Here is an 11,662-nt window from a genome sequence, read left to right as displayed (position 1 = left end):
TAACAAAAAACGAAATGATGATGATGTTTATTGTAATCTTTACTATATACATTTTATATCACGTGCAATGACGTTATGTCTCATAAATTAATGGAATGTGAGTGCTTACAGAAATTTAATGTAATACAATGAAATGAATAACAGATATATGTACTTATATACAAATACTTTCTCTCACAACATAAAAATCTCCTCCTTCCTATCTTCTCCTTCCTTTGTCCATTTCCTCATGTTTCTTTTCCATACCACTTATGCCCTCATGTAACTTTCTTTCGGATTAGTTTTTCTTTTACCAAGGAATGCATACTTGGATTCTTCTTCTGTTTTAGCGGTGGCGAATAAATAAGTTAGCGATTGCTTGGACTAAATCGAGGAAATTAAGCATGCATCCGTCGTATTGAGCAGCGCAGTTGGCGTTGTTTTGACGTCCGTAACGTGCAGCTAGTTGGTACTTGGACACTACGTTGCTTGGATCATCTGTTTTCGTGTAAGGCCTGTAAGAAATGTGGACGTGGTTAGTATCAACTAAGAAAACAATTTTAAATTTCAGTGTCACATTTAAAACAAGACCGCTCTTAATTAAGAACTGGTAACTTTTAATTAACAGAGACTAAAAAAAAAAAAAACATAAAAGAAAAAAATAATACAGTCCCTAAACTTATACATTAGAGTTGTGTGCTTCCAAGAGTCACCGCCTATTTCATTCCCGAATAGCAGTAATATTATAAACTGAATTACATGTTGAAATTTGCTTAAATCTTTCTGTATGAAATTTTGTATTTTTCTTTTCTTTTTTGTGTATGCTATTGAAATAAAAAGAATTATTCTTTGAAATATTAGGGAAAACACTGGAACAGGTAGATAACTTTGTCTACCTGAGATCAGTGATCAGCACACAAGGAGGAACCAAACAGGACATACAAAATAGAATCCGGAAAGCACAGATTGCATTCAGTATGATGTAGAAAATTTGGGGTCCAAAGAAATAAAATTAAAAACCAAAATTAGGCTCTTCAACACTAATGTTAAACTAATTTTACTAGACGGAGCTGAGACATGATCACTAACAAAAGAAAACATAAATAAAATACAGGTCTACATAAACAAATGCTTGAGGAACATACTAGGAATATGCTGGCCAAATAAAATAACAAACATAGAACTTTGGGAGAGAACAGGTCAAACCAGCATCAGAAATGAAATCACTAAAAGAAAATGGAATTGGATAGATCACACAATCAGGAACCCAGATTAAGAAATAGCAAAAATTGCACTAGAATGGAATTCCCAAGGCAAGAAGAAAAGAGGTAGACCCAGGATAACATGGAGAAGAGAACAAGAAATAGAGGCAAGGCGGCTGGGACGTTCCTGGAAAGAGATCAGAAGAGAAGCATTGAACAGAGTCAGATGGAAGTCAATGGTTGAGGCCCTATGCTCCGCAGGGAGCGAAGAGGATAGATAAGGTAAGGTAAGGTATTGAAATAAAAATGCCAAAATAACGAATGCCATTCATTGTTTAACGTTATAAGAAATCATTAAAAACCGTTTACTACGTTAAACGAAAACTAAGATATCTTTATTGTAACTTTTTTTTTTCAAAGTCAAAGCCATCAACTTCAGTCTGAAGTTGATGGCTTTGACTTCACCTCTCTTTGTAAGATCTTTATCGCTTTATGTATTCATTTATATTTAATGACATTTCCACTCATGAAAGGCTGAAAACCAAATAGCACATAAAAACATATTAGGGAGGTTGAAGTGCATCTCCACTTTGCTGATAGCAAAGTGGAGATGCACTTCAAAAAATCTCACTGTGGATATTTATGAGAGGCTTTAATTGGAATATAATTTTCGTCGCTTTGTGAAAGACCTGTAATTTACTTATATGAGGCTTGAGGGAGGACATTAAAAATAAAACAAAATAAATATATTATTTATTTTATCCCTAATTAGAGATATAAATTAGAGAAATTAGATATACAAATAATTATATCTCTAATAAATAAAAGCTTTATGTGAAATGGAGCTACCTTTTTTTTTTTTTTTTTACAAAATAGCTTTACATTAATGAGTTATTTATTAATTTAAAATTTTCATTTGGAAAGAGTTATAATTCAGACCTAGATATTATGGTGATCACGATGATGACATTTTTAAAAATTAATCGAAAAATTATGTGAGATTGGAAAAACATTGTAGGAAGTGAAAACCAAATAAACAAGATATATCAAAATATATCAAAAGTGTATATATTAATGTAGAAATAAAATCGTAAAAATTTGGAAGACAATGGAATTAAATATGAAATTTAAAAATACAAGCTAAACCAATACAAAAAACAAGCAACGAATCTAATGAAAACCAAACAGCAAACATGATGGTTGCTGGCTGTTTCGGTGGATCGCCACCAGACAAAGGACAATAAAGGTTAGTGTGACCAATGACGATCCACCATTAAAAAATTCGGTACTGTGGGACCATCAGGATTGAGATAAATATGAATTCCATTCTAAAACCAAAATTTTTTTAAAATCTTTTATTAAACTATTTTACTCCAACAATATTTAAACTAAATAAGTTTAAATGTTTTTGGTATCCTATCTCCCTCTTTCTCGCACACACACACAACACACGCACCTTGAAATAACAATGTACTATGAACACCGAAAAACTACTTCAGTTAAATGAAGATCATTTGTGATTATACGAGTGCCCTCGTGTCTGAGCTAGTGACCCACTTGCCCCAGGTTCCTGATGAATGCTCAGGGCGTCAAATACTGGTCTTCTTATAGTTTAATAGCTCTTGGCTAATTATGACCTACTCTTTATAGATTATTACAGCGTCTCGAATTTCTCAGAAAGCCATATAAGTATTTGAACTATTATAACTTGAAAATATAATGATGATGATTGTTCGATGACTTCATGGCTGATCTGGACTGGCTGAAGGTTAAGCAGAAGAAACCGTTATGAATTATTCTAAGTAAAGCTGATTTATGCATTATTTCGATAATGTTTCCACTCTGTCCTTAGAATTTTTTACAACGGCGATTATTAAATCATAATATGCATTAATGGTGAATAATTTTCTATCATTATTTCCCCTTAAAAAAAGGATTTATCGATTCGATAAAGAAATTAGTCGAATAATAATTTGCTAATGACACGAATATTCATAATTATGGTGATTAATAATAACTGCGATTTGTTATGATAAAAGGATGTTTATGTTCTCTTCCAGTTCGGGCTTATTAAGTATGTGCAAGGATCCCTGCCTAAGTGAGGCTTAGTTACAAAGATCAGCAAGTTGTCCAAATGGGAGCAAAGAGTACCAGGAGCAAACTGAGTAGGGACTGTTGCCTTGGTGAATACGCAATGGCTTCCAACTGTAGACATTATCGAGACTCAAAGGCAGATATACTAACTGGAATATTGAGTGTATACTAGGTTCGGCCCCATGGTATCGGTTGCGGGATGGGAATGACATCGGCAGAGCATTGAAAGCATTAAAAATACTTAAATGATGAAACATCGGAATATATCTCTAGAGTTCGAAGAAAATAGGGTAAGAGTAAAATATTAGTGCATTCTTATTAAGCAAGAGATTCAAGAAGAAGAAAAAAACAGGTGCATGGAAGGAATACTGTTTGCATCAGAATGATGTTAGTTATTAAAATAATGAGGCGCAGGCTAGAAGAGATAGAAGTATTGATGGCTAATCCTGGTAATAAATTGTATGCGCAGGATTAATATACGCAGGATTAGCCTTTATGTATATAAAGGCTAATAAATTGTATTGATGGCTAATCTTGCGTATAAAATAAACTGATTCTGCAAGCTAAAGACAATCTAAAAGAATTTTTTTTTTTTGCTGAAAATAAAAGAAAGAATGAATGCGAAATAATAACTTAACTGAATGTAAAAAAGATTATGTGGGTAGCAGATGCAGAAGAAATTGTTCAACTAATGATTGCCCATTTTGCTAATAACTATCAACCTGATTAAATAAAATTTTACTGAAGGATTTTACTGGACTACTGAAGACCTGAGATACAAAAAAAAAAAAAAAAAAAAGAATTTAAATCTCATGCTTGAAATTAACAGCGAGAAAGAGTGGACGGTCATCCGTCCAATAACTAAAAGAACTAAATAACTAAAAGAACGGCGAACAAAGTATTAGGATTTACAAAATTACAACAGCGGAAACCTTTGATTATAAATGAGATACTTAATTTAATAAAAGAAAAACGAAATAAAACAAGGAAAAAGAAGAATGTAGAAAGCAAGGAACAATATCTAAGGAACAAGATTAAAGAAGATGACAAAAAAGCAAAAGGGAACTGGGTAGAAGAAATATGTAAAAAAGTCGAACATAAATTAAAAAGAGGAGGAACTGACAAGGCATATCGAATAATTGCTGCGCACTCCGGTAATCCTAACAAAAAGTAAAGTAGTATGAGACGAGAAAATAAAAAGGAAAATTACAATTACTGATAAGAGAGAGAGAGAGAGAGAGAGAGAGAGAGAGAGAGAGAGAGAGAGAGAGAGAGAAGGAATATCGTAAATACAGTATATACTGGAGAACACATGAAACTATCGAACCAGAATATGAAGTTGAAAAAGAAAGTCTTAAAGCAGAGATACTGGATGAAGAAATTACTTGAGCTATTAATGAATTACCTAACTGAAAAATTAGGAACAAATGAAATACAGGTTACTTATTTTAAAACATTTGGGAGATACAACACAAGAAGCATTATTTACAGTGATTAGGTTAATCTATCAAGAGGGACAGGAAGTAAATGATTTCTATGAATGTTTGATGGTAACAATATCCAAGAAAGAGAATGCAGCAGACTAAAAATTATCGAATGTGAAGTTTACTCAATAATATCTCAAAGATTATATTAAATATAGTAAAGTATATGATAAAATCAAAAACTGATTGTTATTTAGATGAAGATCAGTTTGGATTCCAGAATGGTAAAGGAACTGAAAAGCAATAGTAATTTTAAGAATAATAGTAGACCAAAGAACTGAAGTAAATAAAGCTACATACACTGCCTTTATAGAAATATTACCCTTCACCCTATTGGTCTCTTCATTATTACGAGCGGGTGGATTTAATAGGAATTTGTCAATATTTCTATATCATACATAAGCTCTGTCTCACCCAAATTGGCCAAGGTTTTTAGGAAATACAACATAAGAACTTTATTTACTCCTCTTTAGCAAAAAACGGGCCTTAGTGAGCCGTCTGAAACCTAGAATCATCACAACCTTGAATATCCCGGTGTTTACCAGATTTGGTGCAACTGTGATATACCATGCTTTGGCCAAACACAGAAATCGACTGAGTTACTCATTGAAGAACATAAGAGAGACATCAGTTACAGGAGAACACGAGCCAGTGCTTTGTCTAGAGTCATGTTCTGTTCTCGGCCGATTCTAATGAAGAAAACCTTAGCCATACAGTCCTATGGGACAAGTCTAATAACATTTTCCGTTGCCACGATGAATAAGAAAGAAAAATAATAGAATCAAAAGAAATTCTTCTCAACCCCCTACACATCTCAACAAAAACCTAAGTTACAACCTTTCAGACTGTATTGTGCTATGATCAAATACTGGCGTTCGCGAGATGCTATACGCATGCATACGCCCAACAATGAAGCCAACGAGAGAACAGTTTTGAATACGTTGAATATATATATATATATATATATATATATATATATATATATATATATATATATATATATATATATATATATATATATATATATATATATATATATATACACACACTAACTTTCCATGATGTTTACATTATTTCCTCTATGTTTTACTGGTAGTTATATCTTCTTTTTTAATGTGCACCTTAAGAAAGCAGATACAAGCTGAAACTAGTTGTGCTATTAATATATATAAGAATACAGGGAAATGAACAACTGTAAAAGTAAAGAAAGGTTTAAGACAAGGTTGTGCATTGTCATCCTTACTTTTCAATCTGTGTATAGAGAATGCAATGAAAGTAACAAAAGAAGGAACGAAGGTGATAATTGTAGGCGGAGTGCAGATACATAAGATACGCTCTGCTGGTGATATAGGTGTATTAACAGAGAATGAATTTAAAACCAAATATTATCTAGGATGGATGATGTTTTATCTGATTATGAACTTAAGATAATGCAGCAAAACTAAAATAATGGTGGCAGATTCAAAAGAACAAAATAAGACAGATATGAGATAGGCAAAATAGTGATTAGTGGTAAGAATATTGAACAAGTAAAATCGTTCATATATCTTGAGGGTACTATTCAAGAAGACGGAAGATGTCGTTTGGAAATACGCCGAAAATCACTATGGCAAAAGAAGTATTAAAGAAAACGTTCATTACATGTAATAAACATCATTTATTACACGTAAGATAAGCAAAGACTTAGGAAAAGATTAATAATCAAAGGAGAACGACTGGAATATGATGACATGGAAAAGGGAACTCTTTATAGCGACAAGGACTGTCTCTTAGAACGATGATGATGATGATGACTATCACCCTGATGTATGCCGCATGGAGTTCTTCTACTTCTACACTGTAATGAAAAACTCGGATGTATGAAGAGTAAGTACTAGAGCTCTTGCATAAACTGATAAGAATTTGAAAATAGGGATTGATGAAATATCAGCACAGATGTTAAAAGAGTTTTCAGATGAACGGGCTGCACCTTTTAGCTGACTATATAATTTGAGTCTGGCGCAGAGAAGATTCCACAGGAGCAGAACGGATGGATGATAATCCATCGCATAAGGGGGGGGGGTGGAAAGACTGATGTGCCTAATTATAGACCTATCAGTATCTCTTGAGTGATGGTGAGAGAATTGGAAATGGTTGTAATAGTTTGTATACAGAAATGGACTGACAGAGAATCTATGCTTTGTAATGAGTAGCATGGGTTTACTGAGGGAAGGTCAAGTTTCATTAACTTACATTTTATAATAATGTGACGGTTGACCTACGAGAGGACAAGGGAAATGGATATACCTTGATACTGGAAGACAACTGGAAGACCTTAGCTCTGCTAAGGGTTTTGACAGGATACAACGCGGAAGGCTGCTGCATTAGTTGGAGTATGTCAGAGACTGGATTATAAACTGTTAGATGAATAAGAGAATGCTTGAATGACAAATATCAAAAATACTGTATGAATTGGTAAGATTTAAGGTGATTAGTGGGGTTCCAGGGATCCGTTCGTGGTCCGCTGTTATTCAGGTTTATATTAATGACATTGGGAAGGATTTAATAGAAGTAGATAAACAGAATAAATCGAGTAAGTTAGAATAATGGGCACGTGAAAATGGTTCAGTTCGATGTCGGTAAATGTAAATCGGAAAAATCAAGCTGGGGAACTTGAAGTTTAGTAGACAGAAAGTTCAAGTTCATGGGCCATAACTGCAATGTTGAAACGAACACTGCCATGCAAGAATAATGAGGTTTTTTTTTTTTTTTTTTTCATTACAAGGCTAGATATCCGCACCTGGACTATCATGCACATATCTGGTCTCCTGTTTTCCTAGGTGATGCAGGTACAGTGGAGAGGAAACGAGGAAAGTGTTAAAGATGATATCAGGTGGAATATAGATTATGAAGACAGAGTGAGAATGTGTAGATTGCAAACTGGTAAACAGGAAACGAGGAACTGAAACCTGAAACCTAAGGCACAGATAATCGTGCTGTAATCCCACGAACGGAGTGATGACTAATGATTTAAACTTCGATGGAAATCTATTAATACTAAACCGTATACCTATACCCCATTTCCAGTAATGTACACTACTGCAATCGTTTAGCCTGAATACTTTTCCCTTATACCTTACTATAGCCAAATAATATGCAGTATTCGACAAATGGACGTCCAAATAATTTTGCGGAACAGTATATTTTATGGACACAATAAGTTGTTCTCACGAAGTGTTCACTAATAAGAAGCGAAATTTGCTGGAACTCCAGGAGAGATATTTTCATGAACTAGAATTCTTCCAGTTATTTCTACTAATAGCATTTCAATTTCACGGTGTTCAATTTGCCAATTAATAGATTATTCTAAAAGAAAGAGTAAAATGATAAAATACACAATGTTTAAAAATATCATCACTTCATTTCATTTTAAAAGGAATTGCATGAGAAATTCTTTATAAAAAAAGAATTAGGAAATCATTTCCAAAGACAGAAATATTTTTCCCCTAGAAATATTCAGAAGCACAAGCGAAAAACAATAATTCTAATGACGTAATACAAATATTTTTTAAAAACATATTATTCCTATAAATGAAAAGCCTGCAGAATCTACAGTACATTAGTGGGCGAACTGAATTAAATTATGGACACTATAAAAATTCATCTTTCGTACTTTATTGATATTAATTATAACAATTATAATAATCATTATCAGAATTTGGAAGGGTGAGGTCTGCAGGAAATGCACTTAGTTTCCTACATGGCCAAATGCAAATTTGTATTGAATTGTCGTAACTGACAGAAATACTTCACTGGTGATCGTAGACCATGGATAATAGGTTGAATATTCTTGCACTCCACCAGTTCCCAATTAACAGTAAAGGGGAATTATTAGATATATGAAGAGCCAAAGGCTTCAATTCGGCGACATATGACTTGTTTAAGTTAAGGGACATTACATCCCATATCGTTTCTTAGCTGAATAAGAAACTCAAAGAGTTTCATGCCGAATATAGTAGAAACTATATAAAGTTCGGCGATTCCAAGCGTAAGCAAATACCTGGATACTGCGCAACTGACCCTTGCACTACCTTAAGGGTCAATTGCTGCAGTATCCAGGTATTTGCTTACGCTTGGAATCGCCGAACTTTATATAGTTTCTACTATATTCGGCATGAAACTCTTTGAGTTTCTTATTCGGCTAAGAAACGATATGGGATGTAATATCCATTAACTTAAACAAATAAAGGGGAAGTGTTTTCCTGGCACAAAACATTTGCTGTCATTTTTTAAAAATTCCATAAACTTTAAAAAATAACGAACTTTCGAAGAAGAAGGGAAAGTAACTCAGCCTTTCTTAACAGATTTTTCGCGAATGTGATTCTTTGCAAATTTTTTGAAAAACAATACAGATCGAATTCCAGTAGATCGCAAATTCGATGTCGTGATATTTCTGTTAACTAAAAATATCTTTTATTTAACCGCAGCATATTCAAGGTACTAATGTATGGTAGGATTAAACTTTTTGTGGGTGGAATTCACAGAACAGTAAAATAATAAATAAATATATATGCACGCACACACACAAGAAAACTACTAATTTTTTTTTTTAAAAAAAAAGTTCTTATGCGAAGGATTTTATTACGACATAAATGCATGTGTATCACGCAAATGTCGATTTTGCGTGATGCATATATTTAGGTCAGAACAAAGTCACTTTTCCATATAGTCATTCATTTTCTTGCCTTACAAAGCGTTCATGCATTTATTCCAGCTTGGTGCTACGGAAGGACGCTTCTCTTCCGAAGAAATCACATCAGGTGTCTTTAACTAGGAAATGAGAGCATGCTTCACTTTGCTATCGTTGCAGATCGCTAGCTAGTCAGGTGATCCTTCACTGTTCCAAAGAGATAGAAATCACTGGGATCAAGTGATTTCCATCACCGAGAGCCTCCCACTTTTAGTGCCATAAACACTGGCGTGAGCAATGCACAGCGTGTAGCATGACATTATCATGTAGCATGACAAATCCTTCGTGCAACAATCGCAGCTTAAGATGTTTGCAACGAATGGTCAGCTCGACGTTCCTCAGAGTCTGTGAGAAAAAAAGAGTTGCTTTATAGACATAACTCCCCCGCACACGCGCGCGCACACACACACACACACACACACACACGCACATTCTGTGATGGGCTTTTTCCTACTTCGTTACAGTTTTCAGTTTTTTAAAGCAATGATTGAGAAACAGTGGGTCGAGAAATGTTTCAAAGCATAGATACACAACTTTTTATTTTCTCCGGTAGCCGTTTTTTTTTTTTTTAATTTTTTGAAGGTTAGTTAACAATTAACAGATAAATTAATTTTATTCTTATTTAAGGCAAAATATACAAGGTGTAAAATTAATTAAATCAAATTAATTAAATTAAATTTTGAATGAAATATAAAATATTAAAATCAACTTATAACCAACTGGTTTATTATTATTATTTTTAATTAGAAATTGAGATATTAGAAATATTACTCAGTAAACATGAATTCTTTTCACCAATTCTTTATCCCGTCTGGAATGCAGAGAACTTTTATCAAAGTTTTTCAACTGAAGGTTCTCCGGTCTCATACGCGGGAGCAACATTTTTCCTTTCGAAACTCGGAATTTTCATCCTACAAGCGAACTGGCTGGAGAACACACGCAGCTAACAGACGTTTGACTGGTCTCACAGCCTTAAGGTTTCTTCTGCCGTAATTTCAAACAAACTTCTAAATTTACATTATTCTGTATAGGCTTTTTTTTTTCTCTCTCTCTCTCTCTCTCTCTTTTTAATAATACTGCCATTCAAAACAGAATTATCCAAATTACCAGATTGGTTTGCGGCGACAACATGCGTTCTCGTGTTTTAAGGGATTCCCAGGAGAAAAATATAAAGAATTGAGAAACAAAAACTTGAATAGTGCAGCGTAGCTGAGGTAACTGCTAACTGTAATTTATAGTCTGCCTCCCCCCTACAAAAAAATCTGGAACATATCAATTTTAAGAAGACATTTCAATCTAAATTAAAATTATTAGGAAACGGATTCATACTATGCATAAGCTTTTGATTTATCGAATACAAATTTGTATTCGGTGCCTTCTATAATGAGATTTAAAAAGAGATAAAAGCTTACTTACGGAAACAAAAGCTGTAAAACCAATCCTATTAATCCATATTTCTTTGGCTGGTTATGGGCTTCACAAACACATCTTTTCATACATTCTTGAGGTTCAAGTCTTGGTAAGCTTGGTAGATCGTCCAAAGAATTCTCCACAAGGGACATGAGGTATTCGGATATGCCTGCGAGACCATTACTCAAAATGTTTTGACGTGCTCCTAAGATTCTTCCATTTCTGGATGGTTGGCTATAAAGATCCTGATACAGATACATCAGTAAATTGTCGATGGTGTCCCACAGAACTCGATCAGATGAGACATGTGGTAAATATCTGGGAATACCACCAAAGGCATTTACCGAGAAAGTGGAATTGGCGCTTAACGAAGTTAGATGATTGGACTGTTTTGGATTCGAAAGTCCATTCCTGAAGAAAGTATCGTCCAATTTGTCGAGCGCAATTATTGATGGCGCTAGGAGCAACAGACAAGCTACGGAACATAGACGTGGTAGCATGATTTCGTTTTCTCCGGAGCTGTGAGAGAAAATCAAACTGTAATTAATATGAACTAATATCATGTTTTAACAGAAATAATACCATTTCATATTGTAATCAAGGTTAATAAAATTTCTCTCAACTGAGACGAAGGTAAATGAAGTTTCATTACTGAAACAGAAGTTTCGCTATTGGTTCTCATAATATATCGTAACATTGCGCAGTCTTGCTCTGTATTCGTAGGCATCTCGTGTAAGAAAGTGATTACGAATCTTTCTTTTTAT

General features: G+C 33.9%; 1 protein-coding gene across 1 annotated transcript; it reads right to left on the bottom strand.

Moving 5' to 3' along the window:
- On the bottom strand, positions 1-11,414 carry LOC150104651 (uncharacterized). Its single transcript, XM_090395846.1, has 2 exons — positions 10,905-11,414; positions 1-494 (listed from the first exon to the last, which is right to left on the bottom strand). The coding sequence occupies exons 1-2, from the start codon at positions 11,396-11,398 to the stop codon at positions 326-328; spliced, it is 663 nt and encodes a 220-aa protein (XP_090251972.1). The 5' UTR covers positions 11,399-11,414; the 3' UTR covers positions 1-325.
- Positions 11,415-11,662: the final 248 nt, after the last annotated feature.

The sequence above is a fragment of the Typopeltis vanoorti genome, chromosome 7 (genome assembly GCF_054136105.1).
Source record: "Typopeltis vanoorti isolate ZY-2024b chromosome 7, IOZ_Tvanoo_1.0, whole genome shotgun sequence".
NCBI classification, from domain to species: Eukaryota; Metazoa; Arthropoda; class Arachnida; order Uropygi; family Thelyphonidae; genus Typopeltis; species Typopeltis vanoorti.
Note: the sequence above shows the minus strand (reverse complement) of the source record. Positions and strands in the feature narration are given on the sequence as shown.